Source organism: Caretta caretta, chromosome 8 (genome assembly GCF_965140235.1).
Source record: "Caretta caretta isolate rCarCar2 chromosome 8, rCarCar1.hap1, whole genome shotgun sequence".
In the NCBI taxonomy this organism is placed as follows: Eukaryota; Metazoa; Chordata; order Testudines; family Cheloniidae; genus Caretta; species Caretta caretta.
The window spans coordinates 100139729-100166761 of NC_134213.1; the positions used below are offsets into that span (position 1 = coordinate 100139729).

Genomic DNA, 27033 nt, shown 5'->3' on the forward strand with positions numbered 1-27033 from the left:
CACAAGGTAAGCCTATCCCCATGCAATGCCAGGTGCTAATTAAAAGATTGCAAGGTCAACAAGAGGAGGAGGCCACTGGGAAGAACAATCAGCAGTGGGTGTCCTGTTTATGAATAAATATCAAATGACTGTTTTAATATATCTGGCATTGCAAAGAGATACTGAGGAGACAAGGGGACAGTGTGACTTGTCTCATGAACGGAAGTTCATAGCCAAGGTTGGATATAATATGCTGGAAGGTTAAGTGGTGAGCTTATGCCCTATCTGACATACTGGTTAAATAAATTAAGGCTCTAGAAGGTATGATTTTTATTTTGTATGTAACCATTTGTTTTCATTAATTCTACTTGCTTCTTCTTGAATCTTTATTACATTTTTTTTTAAACCATAAACATCTAAGTATTGTGTGTTAGGTGGAGCTCTGGTCTAAGCTGTAAGTGGTAAGCTGTAGTGTACTGTTCCTTTGGGAGCAGAGAAACTAGGAAGTCTATGAGTTCAGTGAATCATGAGATGGGAACTCCCAGAGCGATGCTTGGGGGATGTGGGAGTTGGAGCATGCCTATTGATGACTTATAAAGAGGGAGGAAGGCCTGACAGGCAGTGCTTGTGTAGCCAAAGGCTGGTGGAGTTGGGGAATGGACACAGCGGGCACAGAAAAGGCTTCCTTAGACTAAGGGCAGGTGGTAATGTGGTGCTTTAGAGCCCTGCATACCCCAAGAAGCATCACACTTGCATTATGGGTAGATAGTTTTTATGCCTTCTTGGCTTTAAGTGATGAGTTATCAGACTGATTAGGTCAAAACTATACATTTTCTCTTAGCAAGGCATTATTGTATGGACTCTTCATATGTGTAAACCTGTCCTTTATGCAAACAGAATGTTTGGACTCATTAAGAAAGGGATAGCTATGAGAGAAAATATCATATTGCCTCTATATAAATCCATGGTACATCCACATTTTGATTACTATGTGCAGATGTGGTCGCCCCCTCTCAAAAAAGATATATTGGAATTGGAAAAGGTTCAGAAAAGGACAACAAAAATTATTAGAGGTATGGAACGGCTGCCATCTGAGGAGAGATTAATAAGACTGGGACTTTTCAGCTTGGAAAAGAGACGACTAAGGAGGGATATTATAGAGGTCTATAAAATCATGACTGGTATGGAGAAAGTAAGTAAGGAAGTGTTATTTACTCCTCATAACACAAGAACTAAGGGTTGCCCAATGAAATTAATAGACAGCAGGTTTAAAACAAGCAAAAGGAAGTATTTCTTCACACAATGCACAGTCAACCTGTGGAACTCCTTGCCAGAGGATGTTGTGAAGACCAAGATTATAACAGTGTTCAAAAAAAGAACTAGATAAGTTCATGGATGATAGGTTCAAGCAATGGCTATTAGCCAGGATGGGCAGGGATGGTGTCTCTAGCCTCTATTTGCAGAAGCTGGGAATGGGTGATGGGATGGATCACTTGATGATTACCTGTTCTGTTCATTCCCTTTGGGGCATCTGGCATTGGCCACTGTTGGAAGACACGACAGTGGGCTAGATGGACCTTTGGTCTGACCCAGTGTGGCTGTTCTTATGATTTCACTATAAGCAGGGCCGGCTCCAGGCACCAGCGAACCGAGCAGGTGCCTGAGGCGGCAAAAGTAAAGGGGCAGCAGGACGTCCGGCTCTGGGGCAGCAATCCACCCTCAGCGGTGGCGGGAATTTGGCGGTCGCTCCGTCACAGCACGTTTCGCGCTCAGTGGCAATTCGGCGGCGGGGACACGACTCTTCTTCGGTCACCAGTGGCAATTCAGCGACCGCACCATCACTCCGCCTCTGTATTCGGCGGCAAGGTTTTTCGGTTTTTTTTTGCCACTTGGGGAGGCAAAAATGCTGGAGCCGGCCCTGACTATAAGGTTTGTTTTTGGGAGACCAGTTCTTCTAACACCTGCCATATCCATAGTTGGCAGTATTAACATTTTGGTATCTTTCCTAATGGTAGCACTTTGAGCACTGGTGCTTGCTCACCATTTCCTTATTGTAAAATGCTCTTGGCATTCTTTCTCTTATTTTTGGTCTCGACTTACGGATTTTTTAATAGAGATCTCTGAGCTTTTTAGTCTCCAACTAATACAGGTGGAGAAAAGACGTTTACCTGTAATCTTTCTTCTCTGCAGTATATTTTGTAAGGTATCAACTCTCACCTATCTTTCAGGCAGAGTCAGGATTACATATTGCTATTTTTCATACAACTACTTGTTCTAAAATGGAACTGACACTAGGTATACACCCCCATTCAGCAGAAAAAGAATACATCACCTGTTCCAGTGGGGAAGAAACAGCGGGTATCAAAATTTGTGTTTTTGGAGTTCCTGATAAATCCCGTGTTGGGAATACAGATCAACTTCATGAAAAATCTTGTACAGATACAGACAGACATCATCTTCCTTTCCAAATGCAAACAGATGGACATCATACCAAAAGGACTGAAGGTAAAAAGTCCATTACAATCTACATACCACACAGAAGCCCTCTACACCAACATTCCACACAAAGATGGACTACAAACCATCAGAAACAGTATCCCCGATAATGTCACGGCAAACCTGGTGGCTGAATTTGTGACTTCGTCCTCACCCATAACTATTTCACATTCTGGGACAATGTATACCTTCAAATCAGCAACACTGCTATGGGTATCCGCATGGCCCCACAGCATGCCACCATTTTTATGGATGACTTAGAACAACGCTTCCTCAGCTCTTGTTCCCTAATGCCCCTACTCTACTTGCCCTACCTTGATGACATCTTTATCATCTGGACCCATGGAAAAGAAGCCCTTGAGGAATTCCACCATGATTTCAACAATTTCCATCCCACCATCAACCTCAGCCTGGACCAGTCCACACAAGAGATCCACTTCCTGGACACTACGGTGCTAATAAGCGATGGTCATATAAACACCACCCTATACCGGAAACCTACTGACCACTATTCCTACCTACATGCCTCCAGCTTTCATCCAGACCACATCCCACGATCCATTGTCTACAGGCAAGCTCTACGATACAACCACATTTGCTCCAACCCATCAGACAGAGACAAACACCTACAAGATCTCTATCAAGCGTTCTTACAACTACAGTACCCACCTGCTGAAGTGAAGAAACAGATTGACAGAGCCGAAAGAGTACCTAGAAGTTACCTACTACAGGACAGGCCCAACAAAGAAAATAACAGAATGCCACCAGCCATCACCTTCAGCCCCCAACTAAAACCTCTCCAACGCATCATCAAGGATCTACAACCGATCCTGAAGGACGACCCATCACTCTCACAGATCTTGGGAGACAAGCCAGTCCTTGCTTACCGACAGCCCTCCAACCTGAAGCAAATACTCACCAGCAACCATACACCACACAACAGAACCACTAACCCAGGAACCTATCCTTGCAACAAAGCCCGTTGCCAACTGTGTCCACATATCTATTCAGGGGACACCATCATAGGGTCTAATCACATCAACCACACTATCAGAGGCTCGTTCACCTGCACATCTACCAATGTGATATATGCCATGATGTGCCAGCAATGCCCCTCTGCCATGTACATTGGCCAAACTGGACAGTCTCTATGTAAAAGAATAAATGGACACAAATCAGACGTCAAGAATTATAACATTGAAAAACCAGTTGGAGAACACTGCAATCTCTCTGGTCACTTGATTACAGACCTAAAAGTGGCAATTCTTCAACAAAAAAACTTGAAAAACAGACTCCAACGAGAGACTGCTGAATTGAAATTGCATACTGGATACAATTAACTTAGGCGTGAATAAAGACTGGGAGTGAATGGGTCATTACACAAAGTAAAACTATTTCCCTATGTTTATTCTCCTCCCATACCCCGCTGTTCCTCAGACATTCTTGTCAACTGCTGGAAATGGCCCACCTTGATTATCACTACAAAAGGTTCCCCCCCCCCCGCTCTCCTGCTGGTAATAGCTCACCTTACCTGATCACTCTCCTTACAGTGTGTATGGTAACACACGTTGTTTCATGTTCTCTATGTATATACATCTCCCCATTGTATTTTCCACTGAATGCATCTGATGAAGTGAGCTGTAGCTCACGAAAGCTTATGCTCAGATAAATTTGTTAGTCTCTAAGGTGCCACAAGTACTCCTTTTTGCAAATACAGACTAACACGGCTGCTACTCTGAAACCAGATCATATCTTGTAAGCCTGTGTCTTCAACTCAAGGGTGCTCCCGTGTGTCTGGACTCAGCATTGCAGGGGACTTTGCCTCTTGCGCGCCCTTTGGTGGCCACTTTCTCCTCTACAGTGACCATGCCCAGCAGGTCTCTTCACTGGACTCTCTTGCTGGGTCTTCTGAGGCTCAGCTCATCTGCCAAGTTGCACAACAGTTCAGTCCCCTTGTGGCGATAGACTCAAAACAATTAGAGGCTCAATTTCAGTTTTTCCCTCTGTTCAGAGTACTGACCCCCGCAAGCTTTTCCCTGCTGGGAGTCTACATACTACCTAAACTGACCACCTGCCCCTCATGGGCGTCTATCTCATCCTCTGGTCCTCACAGACCCTAGTGCAGGACTTCTTTCCAGTCTAGTCCTTTCTGGACAGAGCCAGTTCTAAACTACTGGACCTTTCTCTCGGCCCTTTCCAAGGAGAGGGAACTCTCTCTCCTGAATCTCTTCCCCACAACTGAGTCCTCTCATCTCTTTATACAGCCTAGTTCTGCCTCCTCTGGCCAGAAGGCAATCAGTTGATGCATGGAGCATAACTAATTAGGTTCTGTTACATGCCTTACAGGTGATGGGGAGTAAGCCCCATCACACATCTTAAACCTTTAGAAAAGAATTACAGGTAAGTAATCTTTTCTGTAATTGCCACCTTACCCTTACATTCCCCGTTGACTTTTATAAAGTTTGAGACATACTATTATGAACTTATTTTGGTGGGCTTTCTGAACATTATTGTTTAGTCTTCTGCATTGACTTTGGAGAGTTGCAGAGTGGGTTGAAGTAATATAAACTGATGGCCTATAGGATTAATAGACAATGGAACTCATTAAATTATTTATATTGTAAAGTCTGCCGGGCAGGGACTGGCTAACAATATGATGGACTCTGTACAAAAACAGTGGAACCCGAATCTTGGTTGGGGCCTCTAGACTCTACTGCATTATAACAGTTAAACAACAATAATAAGTTGTCAAAAGAAATAAGCAAAAGTAATAAATGTCAGTGTTTTTCAGCTTTAGAGTCATGGCTACAGATAGTGCTGAGGTACTAAGGAAAGGATGTATTCTAAAGCATCAAAAACTATCCATCCTTAGCACTCCTTAGACCACTGGCCTATTAAAATCCTTTATAATCATGTTCAGTAAGAAAATGTACTTAAAATACTTGCTTATGGGAATTTCTTACTGCTTTGTCGTCTTCTGTACTCTATTAATAAAAGAAGCAGAGATTCATTTGTGTCTCTCCTTTTATCATCAATCCTTTTCTACCTAAAGTCTTCCAGCTCTTATAATCCCCCACCCCAATTTTCTTGTAATTTCCCTTATCTAGTGCAACTTTTGGTGCTTTAGTACAAAGTGACTACACATTTTATCACTCCATTCAGAGGCTACAGCCATAATTTTTTTTCAGCCTAGAGGTTCAGATTAGCTGGTGATAGTGATGGACTGTGAGTAGTGCCCAATTCAGGTAGAAATCTTAATCTCTGCAAAATCAGAGTAGGTTCAGATTCTAGTTCTAGCCACAATCAATCATGAATATTTCTACAGCTTCAGACCCCTCACAATCCTCATCTTATTACCTCATTTTACCTTACTTTTAAATGCCTTCTGAGGTCTCTTCGTACTATAGGCTGAGGTTGGGTGCTCTGCTTTCCTCCACAATGGACTTTGAGGGCATCAGGTGGTTGCTTCATCATCTTCTAGCTTTGAAGAGGTTTTTCAGATAAGGGACACTGCTTCTTTCCCAAGGTTTTAGAAAAAGATTTTTTTGTAGGAGTGGGGAGTTAGAACATATGGGAAGTGTCCCAACGATCCCCATAGAGCAACACATGTGAAACAGCTCCGTAATGCATGATTGCTAGTATCTTCCTGCTCTCATAGGGAGTACAGGGAGGGATTCATGCCCAGTTCTCACATATTGCTTTACATCAGTAGATCTCAGAGTGCTTCACAAAGGAGACAAATTTCATTATCCTCATTTATGGATGGGGAAACTGAGGCATAGAGAGGTGAAGTGATTTGCCTATGGTCACCCAAGAAGCCAGCAGCAGAGCAGGAATAGAGCCCAGGTTTCCTGAGTCTCAGCCCAGTGATCTGTCTGCTAGGACACATTGCCATTATACATATTCTCTCAAGAGTGATTAAAATCAGCTTTTGAAATTCAAAATCTATTGAAATGATTTCCACAATGTTTGATGTGCCAGATTTAAATTTGTTAAATCTAAACAAAAATGAAATGAAACAGTGATGCTTTAATGTTAAACTCCTAATGTGAGGAAAGAGATCTTGCTCCTGGTCCCTTTTTAACAAAAAGCGTTGAATATGAATCCTTCATAAATAGTGTTGCTAAGTGCTTTACAGAGGGAGTCATTCATAAAGTGAGATTTTATGTCAGTAATAATTTAGCAGTGTCAGAGGGCAGTAGGGAGAGAGCTCCAGACAGATGCAGCAGTACCAATAAAATACTGGCTCCCTCTCTTCCTCAGCTTGCAAAGAGACAAGAAGAGGAGACAGGGAAAAGGTCAACATGGTAGGAACAGGATGAGAGAGTGTGGGCATAACCAGGTTTGAGGTCAGAGATATTGTCCAACTTTCATGAGCAAGAGAGTAGTGTGGCTACAGTATTCTGACATCTCTGAAGTTGAGGGTTTAGAAAGACTGTTAAAGAGTGACAGCAAAATCAGTAATGTGGGACAAAGGACATTTTAGCCAGCAGTACATTTTAGCCTTTGAAGTATTCAATAGTGGGGAGTTATGGGATAGCCTGGGGCTGGCAGAGTTTAAGGCAGGTAATTATTGCCATGGCTCTTCCACAGCAGCTGGCACGTGGAAGCTGATGTGGTGTAGTGCACATTTCTTTGTCAAAAAGGAAGCATAGGATCACAAATATGTTCCCCTTGCACCACTGAAACATCCACTTGCCAAGATGCTACACAGGCAGAATGCCCTGAGGAACTGGCATTAATTAATGCACTTTGCTGCCACACTTGCCTTTCCTTTGTGAGGCATTGTCTCTTAAAGGAACAATAAGGCCCAAACAGTATTATCCTGAAAAGGTTATGGAAAGCCTGATTTTTTTGCTTTCACTGGTATAAATCAGGAGCAATGCCATTAAAATCAGTAATGTTACACCAGTGAAAAACTGGTATAAGTGAGAGGAGAATTTGGCCCACAGATTTTAACATTAGCATGCTCCAGCTGTCTCACATTTTTCCCTTGTTAGGAAACACCATTGCAGCATTGAATAGAACCCCCTCCCCACAACATATTTTGTTAAAAGACAATAATGATTTTAATAATTTTAGATGTATGTTATACAGACAAAAGTGTAAGAAGCTAGAATTCTCATATTCTGTCACTCATAGTTAGACGTTATCAAACTGTCTCATTCTCATCAAAGGCAGCTCAGGATGTCTTTGCTTCTATGAATGAAGCATTGACTTGCACCCATCAACTTACCCTTTCTAATGAGGGATCTGGCCCTTCCCCACTTACTTCTAAGGGCTAAAATACTCCATGTTCTTAGGCATATGTAGCATACAAAACAGGTTCTCTTCTTTCCTTTCTGAAATCTTCCCCTTTTGCAAGAAGGTTCACTTAAATCAACTCATTTATCTCTCTTTAGGATGTCACTATGATAACAAAGTCCCTTTAAAAAAAAAGCAGCAGGGAATTAGGAACGGAGATGGAAAATAATTTGTGCAGCAGTTAGTAACTTGAGACCAAGGCATCCAATAATAGAGAATGCTTTTGAAAATGTTGGCCTCTGTAGTTTGGTTGCATTTTATAATTCTATTAGTTTGATAAAAAAGTCTGAAATATTTTTCTAAGGCAATTTGAATTTTTGGTTCACAGCCAAACACGTGCGGTACTATTCCTTTCTCTAGGTGAAGCTTCAGGCCTTTCAAAGGATACTGTACAATTGCAGAGCATTTAGATGATTTTTTCACAATATTGTATGCATATCACTTGGTACTGCAGAGGTTAATATGTGCATTACTGGTATAAACAGTATAAGTGAAAGTATACTTAAAATTACAAAAGATTGTGTACATGCTTTTATGATGAAGAAATGCAGTTTGCATTTCTTTCTATTCAAGACACATGCTTCAAAATTTCAGGGATAATTCTGATTTGACAGATATGTACTGTGAGCAGTGGCTCAAGTCACAATACATTACATGAGTCAGAGCTTCCAAACATCATCACTTGTCCATGATTTTTGTTCTAGTTATAAATCTAGTATTATCTGTAAAAGTTGCATTGGACTGCTTCCTGATCAAGCTATCTCTTACAAATTCTATGTAAAACCAAGAGGAATTTATGAACTGGTATTCTTAGATGCACTCTTTTCAGAAGAAATCTTACCTTTGACAACAGGAAAAAGCTTTTGCAGATCTTTCTACCTGAAGTTCCTCCCCCTTCCTTAAAATGCATAAATAAAATTACTTTACATCATCTCCTCAATATATTTTGTGGTCTTTAAGGAAGAATTCAGTTGAGACTATTCTATATTACCTAAGTTTTTTAAAAAATATGGTTCTTTGAAAGTATAGCTTGGCTACCTTGGACTTGATCTCAGGTTCAAGTAATGAAAATGATGTATATGCTATTCTGTTGTGCTAATCCATTCCTTGGTTGTTTTTGTTTAAAGAATTTGTATAGATTGAAATGCAGCTGCAAGTGTATTAGTGATTTTCTATTGCTCACTTGTCAAGATTTTTATTGTGTGGATGAAAAATAGTATTTCAAAACCTAGCAGCATATTGACAAAAACAGAGGAGCACTTTGTGTAATTCTCTTTTTGAAAAACTACCTCTTTTAGAGACAGAGATTGCCTGAGTTACTTCCATTCATATGTATCTTGAACAATAGATTTATTGATAGCTTTTAGCTAAGGTTTAATTCTCTCCCCCCCCCCCCCGTTCACCATGGTGCTTATTTTTCTGTGTTAAGCAAACCAAAATTATGCTCCTATAAGCAAGGCATACAATATGCAAGTGTTCTAGGTGTAAAAGGAGGCATTTGACCTTTTGTTGGTAATCTGTGACAGGTGCAGGCTATTTTCTTCCAAATGGTGTTAATTTTCATGCCTAAATCTACCCCCTGAAACCTGCATTCTGTATAGCCACCACAGGGGAACTGGTGGTCATCGTGAGTGCTGTAATGGACAGCTGAGAGGGATAATCACTGATATTTCAACACATTCATGCATGCAACTCATACATTTTTAGTGCACTCCTGTCTTCACTGCTTATTAGGAGGCTTGAAGTTAGTTATTCATTACTGGACAAAAAAGGTGTCTGAGCAAGTTCATGTGCAGGGAACAGCACATTGTTACAAATTAGTTTCCTTTACCATTTCTGGCAAACTCATTACAAAGTAATCGTGCCCTGTGCTGAAGTGCACTTCCTCTGGGACCAATAACTGTAAATAAGCAGGGCTGCAAGCTGGCTGATAAGTTGTTGTTCTGAAGATAACGGTCCTTTTTAGCAGAGTGTTTGACCTTTTTCTTTATATTGCCTCAGGCTTGTCTAAGACCCTCAAGGTCTATTTTTCATCTTAAAATTCTCTGTAGGAAAGCACAATGTGTGTCTTAAGAAGATTTTAGGACTGCTTAACATATCTATATTTTCTTTTCTTGCATTTTTATGATAATTGCTGGCACACAGTAACTCTAGCTAGCATTTTCTTAAATAGGTTCTTTCTTCCTGTAATGTATACTTTTTATTGATGTAGGAAGCAATATTCAATATTTTATGAAGAGTAAATGTATGTTGCATAATAAATAAAATGGTAATATTGGTTTTCTTTTAAGCCTATTATAAATGTAGTGAACTTTTCCAGAAACTTTAAATGTACATTTGGTCCATTTAGAATAATTCATATTTTGAGTATATTGCACTTTGTTACTCTCGTGTAAGAGAGAGAAGCTAGTATGATTAGCAACTTAAGATTGAATGATCAAGGGAAAGTCTACATATTCTGTTTGCTGTAAATATTGCATAGAACTATATATAGGAACCGAGAATGTCTTAAAAACAACCTCCAAAGGCAAAGAAAAAGTGAGTTTATCTTTACAGACATTTGGGAGTCTGATTTGTTCACATCATCCTAGAAGATTAGAGAGATCTGTTGTAGTACTTCTCTAAAGTAAAAACAGAACAAAAATCAAGTTATTTAAGAGTGCATAGGAGAAATAATTCATATTGTTTCATAAAATTCTGGTTTCCTTTAAGGAATTATTTCTATCACTTTTAATGTGTGTCCAGAAAGCCACTTCATATCCAGCATTGCACCTGTGCCATAAAAAAAAAAAACCAGTGTAGGAAACTGCACCGTAGGAAAGTTGAATACCAACGTGCTTGAGTTTAAATATGTACCAGTCCTGTTACTCATTGTGGTTTTTCTTTTAAATTCCACAGATCGGTTCTTTATCTTACATGTACTTTAAATAAAATGTACATCATTGACACCCTCTATGTTCTGCAGCGTTAGCTCATTAAAGTTACAATTACTGTGGAACTATATTGTGATATTTTTAAAATCTTACATAGTTGCTTAGGGCTAGACACTGCACGCATTGAAGTCAGTGGTGGTGCTCCCATTGATTCCAATGGAGGCAGGTGGAAGCCCTTAGTGCAGTACAGTACTTGTCAATATCGTTGCAAAATATGACTTTCTCCTTAGAATTTTTTATGTGAAATGGGAATGGTCTCAAATGCCTGATTTAAAAAATATCAAAGAAAATTATCTAAGCAAAATTGTTATAAGCAGAAGGCAGAAATTAGCGGAGAGTAGAAATATATACAGAAATCAAATACGGAGATAGTTAAAGGCCCTGAATAGTTGTAGTTAGCTATTTGACTGTAGTTTATTTGTGTATGAAACATAATGGTGGCATGACAGAGAACTGACACTCTCCACCTTTCTCTTGAATTGACTATCATTAAAGCATAAAAAGTAGCTAATTCATCTAGTTTATTGTAAAAAAAGAAAAAAAATAAGGTGTGTATTATCTCAATGCACAAGGATTTATGTGACACAAGAACAAATTTCAATATGTAGCTGCTTTTTTTCTAATCACTAATTAGTGAAACTATTTCTTTCTCCATGTTACACTCTTAAGTGCTTCCTCCAAAGACAAATTAAGGGAAAGCCACCCACTTTCCCTATATATTCAAAAAGTAACATGAATACAAATTCAAAAAGCTTCTTTTTAGTATAGTAGATGCTTATTTTGAAAGTAAAATAATCCTATTTGTTCTTGACCATATGATGGATATGTAGCATCGTATCTTCATCATGTAATCAATGTTTAATTGTTGCTTAATACTTCTCAATACCTTTCAGTGTAAATCACTGCTTTTTGTGGTATTGGGGCATATATTCCTGAACATTGAGATAAAAACTGTAATCCCTTGACTTCAGCAATATGAAGGCAGCACTGTAACATTCTTAACTTTTATTATGAGTTTGGTGTGTAGAAGTTGCTCAAGTCCTTTCTCTTTGATGTCAAGAAGCATTTTTCAATGACACCCACTGATCACTAAAAAGAAAAGGAGTACCTGTGGCACCTTTTGTGTACTTGTGTGCATCCGATGAAGTGAGCTGTAGCTCACGAAAGCTTATGCTCAAATAAATTGGTTAGTCTCTAAGGTGCCACAAGTACTCCTTTTCTTTTTGCAAATACAGACTAACACAGCTGTTACTCTGAAACCACTGATCACTAGAAACTCTCTTAATGTGTGGAAGTATTTTTTTATGCTTGTGCAATTCTAACCCTTTATTTTTAACAAAAACTTCCACTGTCATGTGGCACTGTCAAGTGGGTTGAAATCAGGATGATAGAGTGTAAGCAAAGGATACAGTGACTACAAGCGTCAGCCTTCTGTGTGTGGGGAACATGTTGAGTAGGTTAATAAAAGTATATGGTGTTGGGTACTGCCCTATTTAACATCTGGAAGAAATAGCATGTTAATGAAATGTACAAATAATACTGAACTGGAAGGAGTTGCAGATAGCTGTGAGAACAGAGAAATAATACAAAGGAACCTACGCTAAAGAAAAAAAAAATTCTCCTTGCAGCAATGAAAACTTCTGTGGGAAAATAACCTTCCACACAAATATTCAGTGAGATTGAGAAACTTGGAAAGCCTAAAACTTGGAAAGGGTAATCTTGGAAGAGACCTCGGTATAGAGTGAACAAGTGATTAAATTGCTAAGGTTTCAGAATAGCAGCCGTGTTAGTCTGTATCTGCAAAAAGAAAAGGAGTACTTGTGGCAGCTTAGAGACTAACAAATTTATTTGAGCATACACGTTTGTGAGCTACAGTTCACTTCATCAGATGAAGTGAACTGTAGGCATGCATCCGATGAAGTAAACTGTAGCTCACGAAAGCTTATGGTCAAATAAATTTGTTAGTCTCTAAGGTGCCACAAGTACTCTTTTTCTAAATTGCTAAGAGATCTGTGGTAGCTAGATATGATACTGATGAGTGCATTAGTTACTCTTGAGGGCATTCTGCGCCAAAAAAATTAAAATTCTGCTCAAAATATTTTAAAATTCTGCACATTTTATTTGACAAATAAATGTGGAGGGTCCAGCATGGCATTGCGGAGCACAGGCCACTGGCTTCACAGAGATGGGAGATCACTGTGCAGCTGCCCAGCCCCCACCCTCACCCAGGACACAGACTCAGTGGTGAGACTGCATCCAACCCTGATACAGCACAAGGACTGGGCCTGCACCAGAAACATCCCAGGGCTCTGCCCCTCCATGTCAGGTGCATCAGGTGTGGGATGGGCAGACAGGCTCAGCAAGGCAGGATCCAAGTGTGGAGGGGCTTAGTGTGTGGGGATCCAGGTGTGCGTTGAGAGGGTTCTGTGTGGGGCAATCTGGGTGTGGGCCGCTCAGTGGGGGATCTGAATTCAGAGAGGATCTGGATGCACAGAGGCTTGTTGGGGATTTTGGATGCAATGGTAATGGGACTCTACAGGGGGGTCCAGGTTGAAGGTGGTTGTGGCTCAATGTGTGGGGGCTCATCTGAGTGTGCGGTGATAGAGCTTGGCAGGGAGGTCTGGGTGTGGGGGAGCTCAGTGAGGGGTCCAGATACTGAGGGAGAAGGGCTCAGTGGGGTGGGGATTCAGGTGCAACTGGTTGGGGCTCGGTGGGGTGAGGATCTGGGTGCGGGTGGCTCATTGGGGTGGTCCAGGTGCAGGGGGAGTGGGGCTCATCAGGAGGGTTCTGAGTGCTGTGGGCTGAGGGGCACCTTTTATGGGAGGGTCTGGGTTTGAGGGGTTCTGGATGCACAGGGGTTGGGCAGATGTGGGAGCAGCCCTCTGTACAGGGATCTGTTCCTTGTAGCTGAGGAGTGATGGGTGCAGGAAGCGAGGGGGGAGGGGGAGAAGGGGAGTTTTCAGAGCTTCCTGCAGCCATGGGAGAAATCTGGGGATGGGTCTGACCTGGCCACGGATGCCATGCAGGGGAAGAGGAAGTACCATCCTCCCCAGCCCAGACGGAACTAGCAACTGAGTCCGGTGCAGGGTAGGAGCCACCATCCGGGTCTTTCCCAGTCCTGACTCCTGCCCCACAGTGATTTACCTCTCTGCAGGCTGCCCTGGGCACCTGAAACATACTGCTGGGGATGGTCGTGTGACTGCTCTTGTGGCTTCCCCATCAGAAAGTCATTTTTCTGCAGGGAAGCAAAGAAATCTGCAGGGGACATAAATTCTGTGCCTATGTCCATACACATGCACAGTGGTGTAAAATTCCCACAGGAGTATAAATTAGTAATGTCTAGGTAGATAGATTGCTCTAGTTCAGGGGTTCGAGTTTTTTCTTTCTGAGGTCCCCCAACATGCTATGAAAACTCCACAGCCCACAACTACTTTTTTTCTGCATACAAGAGCCAGGGCCAGCATTAAGGGGTAGCAAGCAGGGCAGTTGCCCAGAGCCCCTTGCCCAGGGGACCCTGCAAAGCTAAGTTGCTCAGGCTTTGGCTTCAGCCCCAGGTGGTGAGGCTTGGCTCACCAGGCTTTGGTCCCATGCAGTGACACTTTGGCTTTCTTCCGTTAGCCCCAAGTCTAATGCCAGCCCTGCATGGCGGACCCCCTGAAAACTGCTTGCAGCCCCCCTGGGGTCCCCAGACCCCTGATTTAGAACCACTGCTCTAGATTACATTGGTTTGTAATGGTCCCATCCAACCCATTTTGCACCAGCAGGGGTTTCCTTAACACTAGGGATCTTTACAGCATCTCTGCTCTGACTGTTGCATGGAAACATGTGGGCTGAGGGTCTGGCACTTCGAGTGCAGACTAATTAGGAATCTAATGTTGAAATGGAAACTGAAATATGCAATAGGTCAGAAATCAAGGTATCATTTTGCTTTGAATATTTTGACTTATATAGAATATTTATTCTCTCAGTAATCTCTTGTGTTCCTGATCTGCATCATACAGTACAATCCATTTTTATGATCTTTGGATTTCTGCTACAGAATTCACTAGCTGCTGTACCTTTTGTTTTTTAAATCAATGCAGCAGAAATTCTCTTCTCCAATCCATGCTGCAGATCATTCATTCCAAACCATTGACACTAATGGGAGTTACATACATGAAACAAGTGCAGATTATCACCATTTCTATAGTGACAAATATGCATTGTGACTTAAGGCAAATGAAAGGACTTTGTCTTCTTGTATTGAAGAATTTACAGTATAGGGCCATGATTTTGCCAGCCCTACTAACAGTCAGTAGTGGCTTACTCCATGAATAGTTCCAGTGACATTACTACTCAACATGAATAATAGTGGCAGAATCAGGGCCTAGGGAAGACAGCATACAGACAAGGGATGGGGAAGGGAGTTAACCAAAAGTTAGATGGATTACATCATTTGTATTTGTCAGATCTCATAGTTAAAAAATATTTTCAAAACTCTTTATATTTAGGATTTATCATTTAGGCTAGTCTCTAAAATGAGATTCACCTAAAATAACTTTGCTGTGAAAAGTCTGGATTGGGCAAGGCAGGAAAGGGAGAAAGTTTCCAGATATGGAAGATAAAAAATGTTGATTGTGCAGTTGAAGTCAGTAACAGTAACCACTCAAGATTATGCAGAAGGGTCTATAAGTTATGGCAAATTGCCAGCACTACTTTGATGGGTCTCACGCTTTCTCTTCTTGGGGGGAGGGTTCAGGGCACCATTTTCACCCCTGAACTGGGGTATTAACTGCCCCACTAGCGTCCTAGAGGAGGGGAGTGGAGAGGGAGGGCCCTGGGCCCACCCTCTACCCCAGGTCCCAGCCCAGGGATAGCAGTAAACCGCTTGAACGAGCAGTTCCTTCCCCTGGGCTACTTCCCTCTCCTGCCCTTCAGCTTGTGGGGCTTCCTGCCCTTCCTCTGCACAAACTAGGTGTCCCTTTACCTAGGGTCTTGGTCTTCTTAGCCCATCACAGCACTTCTCCAAACTCTCCTCTGCCTCCCTCCAAACTGCTCTCTGCTCCAATACCAATCCACTCTGCTTCAACTCCTTCCCTTGTCTGATTGAAGCAGGGGGGTTTTATCAGGTGACTGGCTTCAGGTGCTTTAATTGGCTTCAGGTGCTTTAATTAATCTATAGCAAACTTTCGTCCCTCTACAGGGAATAAGGCTCCCTTCTAACACTCTCCTGCTGAGGCCTGTCGGGGACATCAGTTGGCGGCTCCTTCACGGAGCTGTGAGCACGGGCACGTACTTGGCGCGGTTCACCCCCATCCTAGATACTTGTCCCTTTTGCGGTGTGAGGGAAACCCTGGCGCACGTATATTTGGAGTGCGCCAGGCTGCAGCACCTGTTCCAGCTCCTCACAAATCTTCTATTATGTTTTTATTTATGCACTCCCCATCCGTGGCCTCACAAAGTCGCGGGATCTCCTAGTTAATCTCCTCCTGGCCCTGGCTAAAACGGCCATCTATAAAACCGGAGAGAGGAGGTTGGCCGATGGAGTTTCCTGTGACTGTGGGGCCATTTTCCGATCCGTTTTCGGTCCGTTCACGTATCCGGGCGGAGTTCCTCTGGGCGGCGTCCACCAACTCCCTTGATGCTTTTGAGGAGCGGTGGGTGCTGTCCGAGGTTCTCTGCTCGGTGTCCCCATTCAGGTCCCTTTGTTTGACCCTTTGATTGGGGGAGAGAGTAAGGGACCCCAGCCCCAGCCATTGCTGCTGTGGACACCACCACTTTAGAGGGGTCCTTTCACACATGGATGCACGTGCCCCCCCCGGATTGTCCAACCCACAGCCTGTCCCTCTCTTTGGGTGCTTTCAGAGGAGGGAATTGTTGGTGACGCTAGGTGTGGCGCCAGGAAACTCGAGGGGGTGGCAGACCTTGAGAGTCGATGAAGCCCCCTCGCTCTGGACCACCAGGTAACTCAGAAGGGTGGAAGACCACGAGAGTCGAAGAAGCCCGCCGCTCTGGGCCCAGGCAAGCTTGAACACTTCCCTCCCCTGAAGCTAATGAGAAAACAATTGTGATTGGTTGCTGTGTTACACATTGCATATGCTGTTGTTTTTGTTTTGTAAGTGTGTTATGCAAATAAAAACACCTTTTTTGCTCAAACCCCCCCCCCCCACTCTCCTGCTGCCCTTTGGCCATGCTGTATCACATAGTACATGGATGAAATACACAACTGAAATAGCTGTTGCTTTCCAAAATACAAATGATCCCCTACCCCCAAAAACAAACTGTGTGCCAGATTTTAATACCATTACTAATGTTAAGCGCACTTTACGCCACAAGTCATCCCACTGCCTTAAATGGGACTGCCTGAAGAGGAAGTTTCGACTCTATGTGAATAAGAATTTGGTAATCTTGCCCCAAATATCCGAAACAATATCTGAATGAATAAAATAATAGGTCCAAACATGTAGTAATACTTTCATAATTAAGATTTTACATTAGCTTTGAGAGCAAAGGTGTGGGGTTATTTTATTAAATACAAAATTTGATTAGATGAGTGTGAGCAGGAAAAATGTAATGCCTTTCATTTTGTAGGGTATAAATTAGGTGGACAGACAAGCCATCTGTCTTTGAAACTCACTGCAGCACTTCAAAGGAAAAAAGCCAGTTTAACCATTTAAAAGCACTTTTCCAAGTTTCTCCAGCACTGAACTCCACTCCTTTTTCCACTATAGCCTGATTTGTTGCTTGCTTTCATTTTGTACTGAAAAGTGCCAGAGGGAGCAAAGTAGTTTCTGACTGAATTTTTCAATATTATATCACAAAACTAACCAGGAGGGGCCCAAGCTAAACCCCATAGCCTCATGTTTTAGGAGAGAGGATCTTGAACATCCGTAGGAAAACAGGGAAGTCCTGAAAATCAGCCATAGGGGGAGCAATTGAATTTTTGGCACTGTTTTTAAGTAGGTATTCCTAAACATAAGCAGCAAATAGAAGAAAGAAATCCCTATAAGCAGGGGGTTGGAGTGGCAAAGAGATCATATGAAAAAAGAGGGGATTTTGAGTAGCAGAAGGGATGATGGGACAATATTCACAGAAAGAATCAAAGGTCAGAAAGGGTAAAAAGTCATTAGGAGTGAATTATAAAAGTCCTTATTGGTGTTTTTTTCCCTGTATTGACTTATTTAAATGTGCTTCGCTTATTTGTGTATTTTTCTTCATGAGTTTAATAAAGACATTTACTTGAAAAAGGTTCTGAACTGTGTTAAAGTGCTAATTAACCTTATAATCATGTGACTGGTTTTAGCCAGTCATAGTCACGCATTTTAAAATTCCATTCTATGTAGTTGTTGGGCTAGGGTTTATCAGCCATTCGTTAAACTGCTGCATTTCGTAATCCTCTGGTAGGTAACCTTGGACGTGTGGATCACATCACAGAGTTTGAGTATGACCTGTTCATTAGGCCGGATACCTGTAACCCGCGCTTTCGAGTCTGGTTCAACTTCACTGTTGAAAATGTGAAAGAGTCACAGGTAAGTTCAAATTAAATTGTATAATTCGTTCACAATTACTTTATTGGAGAATAAAAGATATTTTCTTATTTAAAATTAAACCAAAAAATAAATCCCCTTCCAGGGTAGTTAGTGACTATACGCTATGAAATATATGGAGTACCTGTGGCACCTTAGAGTCTAACAAATTTATTTGAGCATAAGCTTTCGTGAGCTACAGCTCACTTCATCGGATGCATTCAGTGGAAAATACAGTGGGGAGATTTATGTACACAGAGAACATGAAACAATGGGTGTTTCCATACACACTGTAAGGAGAGTGATCAGGTAAGGTGAGCTATTACCAGCAGGAGAGCGGAGGGGGAAGAAACCTTTTGCAGTGATAATCAAGGTGGGCCATTTCCAGCAGTTGACAAGAATGTCTGAGGAACAGTGACGGGGGGAATAGTTTTACTTTGTATAATGACGCATCCACTCCCAGTCTTTATTCAAGCCTAAGTTAATTGTATCCAGTTTGCAAATTAATTCCAATTCAGCAGTCTCTCCTTGGAGTCTGTTTTTGAAGTTTTTTTGTTGAAGAATTGCCCTCCCCCCCCCCTGTTCCTCAGACATTCTTGTCAACTGCTGGAAATGGCCCGCCTTGATTATCACTACAAAAGGTCCCCCCCTCACTCTCCTGCTGGTAATAGCTCACCTTACCTGATCACTCTCCTTAAAGTGTGTATGGTAACACCCATTGTTTCATGTTCTCTGAGTATATAAATCTCCCCACTGTATTTTCCACTGAATGCATCCGATGAAGTGAGCTGTAGCTCGCGAAAGCTTATGCTCAGATAAATTTGTTGGTCTCTAAGGTGCCACAAGAACTCCTTTTCTTTTTGTGGATACAGACTAACATGACTGCTACTCTGAAACCTATGAAATATATGATTTTCTTTTGAATCCTGAATGGAGAAAAGGAGATATCGGCATTTGTTTTTAAACTACTTAAGTTGGAGAGAGATACCAGTACGCTAGCCAGAGTATAAAAGTTCCACAGTTCAGTATTAACTAGTATATGTTTGTGATTGTTTATGCAAACCCCAGAGTGGGCCTGCAGGGGTTAAAAGGCAATATTGGGCTCAGGTAGTGCCCTCCCGCCCCCAAGGCCTGCCCAGCACACTCCAGCTTGAGGACCAGGTTAAAATGAATTCAGGAGCCCGGGCAAGGAGTAGTGAACAGACTGTAAAAGAGAAGAATCCTTCTTCAGGAAGCCAGTCAGAAAGTGGAGCCTGAGAGGGGACAAGACAGTGAGTAAGGCCCATAAGCAGTGCCTTCTCCAACCACCATCCAGTTTGAGAAACAGCTTGTCTTGGAGGGTCCTGCTCATTTGGACTTTGTTTGTGATGCTATTGACTATTTAGTTAGGGCCCCACCAAATTCAAGGTTCATTTTGGTCAATTTCACGTTTTAAGATGTTTACATTTGAAATTTCACTGTGTTGTAACCATGGAGGTCTGACCCAAAAGGGGATCATGTGGGGGGTGTCAAAAAGTTGTAAGGGGGTTGCAGGATGGTCACCCTTGCTTCTGCGCTGCACTCCTGCAGCTGGGAGAAGTTCCCAGATGGAGAGGTGGGTCTGATCTGCCTTGTGTTTCTGGGAGCACCCCAGCCAGGGGCTCCTAGCTGCTAGTCCCGGCCGGGTTGTGGGGTGGGACAAGACTTCATCTTCCTCTGCATGGGTACTCTTGGAGTGGGGCGTTGGGGGGGGAGGGATCAGACCCACCTCTGGGTACCTCCCTGGCTTCAGGGACACTCTTACTTCTGCAGTGCGGTCGCAGAGCTTCCTACGGCCAGGGGAAGTACCCAGAGGTGGGTCTGATCTCCCCGCAAGAGCAGCTGTGCAGGAGAAGAGGAAGTCCTGTCCCTTCCCAGCCTGACCAGGGCTATCGGCTGGAGCCCAGTGCATGGTAGGAGCCCCCAGCTGGGGAGCCCCCAGCCCTGCCTCTCTCCCTCCCCTTCAATAGCTAGATTTCATGGGGGAGGGCTGATATCAGAGTCTATGACACATTTTTCACGGCTGTGAATTTGGTAGGGCCCTAACTATAGGGGCCATACCCACAAACTGAAGGAGCACATATGTAGGAAATAGCCCAGGATGGCAAATTTAGGCCCAGTAGAGAGGGAGGGCCTGGGTTCTCCTACCATGCCCCACTTAAGGGCAAAGGCCCAGACACAGTGGGAGGCCCAAACACTGTTGGCCTAGGGGCAGGAGCCAGCCATTGTTACCCCCTCTGACAGGAAGACAAGAGGTTGGGGGGTCAAGTGCACTAACCATTAGGCGACCTGGCCCTCCAAACACCCTATCACAATATTATTTTGTTAACATATATACAAAGCAAACAATGCTTGCATAGTACTTGAGAAAGAATCCAAAACAGAACGAACATAGTTATAACCATTCAACTATTGGGACTCAAGCCAGCAGTAAGCATAGTTGGGACAGCAAGGTAGAGTTACAAATAGATATTTTTTTAGCACCTTTTAGAAAGTGGAAAGTATTATGTAGGAATGAGCCACAGAGAAAAAGGAGCTGGTCTCTAAGCATGAAATAAGTTAGATGTTAGAAAGATAGAAATGTTCTTTTTCATTAAAAGTGTTAGTACAAAAAACTAACTTCTTAATCTTCACTTTATCAGTTGCGTTAAATTTTAAAAAATATACCAACTTTCATATCGACAGATCTACAAAGCTTTCATTCCACTTGTCATGTGCCATTCTTTGTGTTTTATCCTGACATTCTGTCTCAAGGAATTTATCATAATCAGTGTAATGTTCAGTTAATGGAAAGTAGTTTATTTAGTCAGAGAAGGAAAACATTTGCACAAGCTTGATATTTGTATTCTTACTGGGATAATATCTTTATATCCACCACTATCCCATCCTTGTTACAACTAGAAATCATGAAATTGTTTATCTGACTTCCTGGAGCCTCATACTTTATCAGCCCTTTCTCCCTGCTGTGTCTTAGTCAACTATGATCAAATTATATAGTCATGAGATGAATGGGAATCTGTCTCAAGGAGGCAGAGAGATGTGGTGGAAAGATACAATATATATATCTAGAGCTTACAGGATATTTGTTTTCACAGTTGTCTACATGGAAGAAAATGGTTTCACTATTAAGTTTGACTTGTGAGGTCTGTTTTTATAATGTGTCTTCCTATAATCTTTGTTTCATCTCTCCAATTTCCGTTAAAATGAGACCTGCATGAATGTAATCTAGTCTGGAACCTTATTTAGGGCTTCGTACTAGGGGACATAAGCAGTATTAGTCTTTGAAGCCCAGCTATATTAAATGAATGTTTAAAAATTGGTACATCAAACATACTGTATAACCTGGTTTGGGCTTTTTGATTATTTTCTTTTGTTTTATTAAAGAACATATGGTTCAGTGTATCATAGAACACACAAACTACTTCTTTAAACAATATATTTGTAAAAACCTATGGAAAGTAAGCATCCCAATACTTCTGTCTAAAGGTAATTCTCAGTTTAGTACTAGCATTAAATATTATTATATGACATGACATTTATTACTGATTCAGTGGAAAGAAGGTGTAAGAGGAAAGGAAATCTACACATTTAAATAATGTTGATCAGGTTTCAGCCAGTTAGGGAGAAAATCTGATGGAGTGTCTGGACCATTTAAGGTTAGTCTTCTTTATTTTAAAGTTCTTTAAATCCTTGATTTGAATCACTTAGTTTACTTGGACTTGAAAGTCTGTTCTCTAGACATTATTTTTTCTGGCCCTTTGTTTGCTTGTTATTAAAGCCTCTTCAGACTTGTCTGATATCATGTACTGTGTAAAGTCCCTGTTCACAAAGAAATTAATTGCATCATGAGAAAACAAGACACAATCTTTCATTATCTGACTGTTTCTCACAATTCATCAATCCTGTTTTTCTCCTGTTGCACCAAACTACTGCTCATTGACACATAACAGGGACAAGTGATTTAAAAAGGTAAAACAACCTGAAAGAGAGTTAAAGTAATAAGATACCATGGTAGAAAGACAACAGCCATACAAGCATTAGGAACCTTTGGTTATGCTATATACTTTTTTGTTTTGTTTCTTCTGCTCTAGCATCAGACAATAATTTAGTTTTAACAGTATGCTGCTTTTCCCCCTACATTTGTAATACTGAGGATGGTGAATGGAATCACAGAAGTAAGAGATGGAAAAGTGAGACCTATTAGGTTATCAGTCCATCTCACTGTCAATGTAGGATTGTTCCCTGGAGTACATTTTCTATTTTTTTTTGTACATCCTATTTAAAATGTCTCAAGTGATGGGGATTCTACCATTAATGTCTAGAGATATTCCATAGCTTCTGATCTTTCCAACAAGAGGTGTTCCCTGATATTCAGCCTAAATACATCTTTGCTTAACTTAATCCCATAATTTTTAGCAAAAATTCTATATAATAATTCCTTTTTATCCTTGGTGTTTACATTCAGCTTTCTCAAAAAGAAAAGGAGTACTTGTGGCACCTTAGAGACTAATAAATTTATTTGAGCATAAGCTTTCATGAGCTAAAGCTCACTTCATCGGATGCCTTCAGATTTCTGTAGACTGTTAATACATTCCTCATTACTTGTGTCTCAACCTACCTATACATGTTTAGTTATTTTAGGCCCCTATCTATAAAACACTTGTGTATTTGTTTAAGTATTTTTCTGGTTTGGAGCCTTGGTTTTTCATCATAAGTGAATCCTTCCAGCTCTCTGGATTTTTTGTCCCTCTTCGTTGGACTTCCTCAGTATGTCTCTGGTAATGTGGAGCCTGGAGCTGAATGGAGTATTCCAAGTATGATGATATTTCCACTATCTAGAGAAAGGACTGTAGACTCCCTGTTCCTTGATGGCTCAGAATATACAGCCCAAAATTGCAACGATCGCCTTTTCCTGCTACATCACTGTGGAAACGTGTGCCTAATTTGCTGTCTACTATCACCCATAGGTCTCTTTCAAAACTATTGCTTCCTTCCTCCCATTATATATATGTTGTGTGATGGCCACGTGACAGGGTTGATTCTTCCCAGCCCTGGGAAAGAAAATTGAACACAGATCTCTCTCATGGCAGTCAGAGCACTAGCCCTAATTATTCTTGGTATATTTTTATGATAAGTATATTTTATTGGCTTGTTAATATTTCTGAGATTTCAATATTTTGTTTTGCTTGAAGACTATGTAATAAGCTTTACTTTCTCCCCCCAACTTTGATTTTGTACACTATTTGTTTTATGTCATTATGTTGTTTTGTCTTCTTTGATTTTATTCTTTTTTAACCAAGAATAATGAAAAAGAATAGTTAAAAGGTTATATTTATGTGAATAAAGAACTGGCATGTGCAAAGGCAGCAAACATCTATATGATCTAGAATTTGACCTTTTGGTCTCCAGTGTATGGTTTCAGACTCCTAGATCAGATAGTCCTCTATCAGTGGTAAGATCTGAGCAGTGAATTTCTTTACACATTTGGTCAAGTGAATTCAATTAACACCAATATTGGAAAGTACAAAAAGAAACTGATATGTTATGCATAAGGATTGTAATCATACAATGATTATACTTACAATAACGATGAAAGAGAATGAAGGAAATAGGATTTGCTGTGGAACACATGGTCCCATGGGCAAAGCCTCCAATTTCTCTAATTATATATGTGTCAAAAGCTGCTGACTATTTCTAGATAACATTCTTTACTGGGCCAGGTTTGTTTCCCATTAATTTCAGTTGTGGCCTTCACAACATCATCCATAATTTTACTAATTTTTTTTCTATAGAACCTCAAATTGGATCAAATGTAACACCCAGATTATATTTTAAGTATGTACCAGTAATGTACTTACTGCTTCAGATCCAGACTTACTTCTAAGATGGCATGCCTTTGAAATCATCAGCAAGAAATGTGTATGCACCTGAGAACTGGAACAAAAAAGTTAAATTTATATTTTATAAATTAACAAATTATTCTGTTACATGTGAATTGGAAGATTTTACAGTGCACCCGGAGACTGCAACCAGAGAAAATTGACTCTCATTGTGCTAGGTAATGTAATGCATAATGGACCCTGTCTTGAAGCATTTACTATCTAAAAATATGACAGATAACAGTTGAATACAACAAGCAGACAAAAGGAGTACAAGATAACAGCAAGAGGGTTATGATCAGTGTACTAAACTGTGGTCACATTCCATACATATTACACATCTGTATCCCCAAAATAACTGCTGCACATGTGGATACTCTGAACAATTGTTCCATGATGAGAAATCCATATTCAAAAGCAGTATTTCCACTGGGATTAGACAGGAGAATCAACCCATAGGTGTTTGCCAATGCTGTGAAATCATTCCATGAATATCTGTTCTTGATGTGGAAGAGTTCAAAAACTTATGAAAATTCCCCCATTGCAGAATAGTATGTTTGAAATGTCAGTGGGTGTCAAGTTATTTGGCTTATAACAGTGGGCCTGCAGATACCATGAACTCTTGTAAGTACCCAAAGTTCTCCTTACTACTTTGGCTCATCTCTGATGAGCATAAGTGTCATATCTAATTTAAAAACAACCAAACCTGCTGCAAAAGAAAATAGCTTGGAAACTGCAAAGCATTTTCCTGCAAATTTTCTGTTCACATTGTTCTGCAGAAATAGGGCAACAGTTCCTCCAAATTATGGCCCTGATTATAGGATGATGTCTATACACAGGACACAAAATTACCATTATCCGGAAGGGCTTTTTTCCCTATCAGAGAGTACAAAGTTAATGTTTGGAATTATGTGCCCCCAGAAGGACTGATGCAATACACCTTACTGGTCCAGAGGAAAAGAATAGACAGGTGCTAATGGTGTTTGATGGTATAAATGGCATTAGATGCTAGCCTATAGTCCCTTCTATTAACCAACACAGGGTTAAAATTGATCAGATGTCCAATCCAACTCTCATTTATGACACTGTGATTCTTTCCATGAATTCTATAAAAGTTAGCTCAAGACCCAAAATGTTGCATCAGGAAGAATTTCTTCTCAGCATGCTCTCTTTCAATCGGTCTATAACATACAGTATACATATAGAGAGAGATGGCTGGTTCACCATCCTTCAGAATATGAAACAGGGATCATTTATAGGATAGGTGGGCACATGATCAATTTGTTATCAATGCAGGGAGCTAGTATTGGTGGATCCTTAGCCTTTCTGTAATCTTCTTTTTTGTAATTTAAAAAAAATCACTGTCTGATTTTTAACAATATTCATTTATTATCTTGACCTTGGAGAGTGCAGTGTAATTAATTATATCTGCAGGAAAAAACTGGTTCTTCTTCGAGTGCTTGCTCATGTCCATTCCAACGTAAGTGTATGCACACTGTGTGCACCAATGTTGGAAAGTTTTCCCCTCAATGGTAACCATTGGTTCAACTCTGTGGCCCCCTGGAGTTGTGCCCTCATGGCACGGTATATAGGGCCGCCCGCCCCCTCAGTTCCTTCTTATTGCCTGTAATAGTTGCTGGAACATTGCTTATCTCAGTGCGTTTCACAAGGGTTGCTTCTCAGTAAAATAAATTGTAAATAGTTACAATTAGAATTAAGTTAGCATAGTTAAGTAGTGTTCCTCGCCTTGCAGGGCTAGCCTGCCATGACTATTGGGATATACCTCTGTCCCAGGGTGTCAAACTATGTATGGCATGCCACAAACCGATGCTGTTGAGTGACCCATATGATAGTTGTCTTAAAATTGAAGAGCTCTGTTCCTGACCAGGAATCGAACCTGGGCTACAGCAGTAAAAGCACCGAATCCTAACCACTAGACCACCTGGGAGGTGATGCTGCTGTTAACAGTATGTATGCCCCAGTGCTTGATTCTATCGAGGATATCAAGGAACAATTCTATACAGATCTTGACAGAGTCTTGACCAATATTCCCAAGGAGGACAAGATCATTCTCCTCAGAAATTTTAACGCTAGAGTTGGGCAGGAATCAGATCTCTCGAATGGTACTATCAGAAAAGAAGGAGTAGGAAAGGCCAACTCCAAAGTCATCCTCCACCTAAGCAAATGCGTAGAACATGGCCTGATCATCACAAACACCCTCTTTAGACAAAGTGAGAAGTATAAGACCACCTGGAGACACCCTTACTCCAGGCATTGGGACCTTCTTGACTATGTTATTGTTAGAGCTCGAGATTGGAAGGATGTCCACATCACGAGGGCCATGCATGGAACTGATGACTGTTGGACAGACCATCACCTTGTTAGATCAATCATCAATTTCCAGATCGTCTCAAGGCAATGCAAGCAGGCAAAATCAGTACAAAAGAAATTCAACGTCAAGTCCCTTTAAGATATAGTGACTTGGGAGAAACTTCAGCAGTGTCTCTAAGAGAAGTTTGACGCTATGCCTACAGCAGATGATGATAATGAAAATTTCTGGAAGAGATTAAAGACTGCCATTCTCTTGGCATGTGCTGAGTCCATTGGCTATGTCACCCGCCATCACCAGATTCAGAGCTATATCAGTACTCCATGTCTAGTTGGCAGCCGGTATCAAGTGGAGTGCCTCAAGGGTCGGTCCTGGGGCCGGTTTTGTTCAATATCTTCATAAATGATCTGGAGGATGGTGTGGATTGCACTCTCAGCAAATTTGCGGATGATACTAAACTGGGAGGAGTGGTAGATACGCTGGAGGGGAGGGATAGGATACAGAAGGACCTAGACAAATTGGAGGATTGGGCCAAAAGAAATCTGATGTGGTTCAATAAGGATAAGTGCAGGGTCCTGCACTTAGGACGG

At 41.3% G+C, this 27033-nt stretch overlaps 1 protein-coding gene across 3 annotated transcripts in view; it reads left to right on the forward strand.

Annotated features, from left to right (window-relative positions):
• BEND5 (BEN domain containing 5) overlaps positions 1–27033 on the forward strand; it is a 1404194-nt gene that overhangs the window by 66171 nt on the left and 1310990 nt on the right. For all 3 annotated transcript variants that reach the window (XM_048861237.2, XM_075131860.1, XM_075131859.1), the window contains exon 3: positions 18096–18220. In XM_048861237.2, the coding sequence (XP_048717194.1) occupies positions 18096–18220 (125 nt within the window). The remainder of the gene's footprint in view (positions 1–18095; positions 18221–27033) is intronic.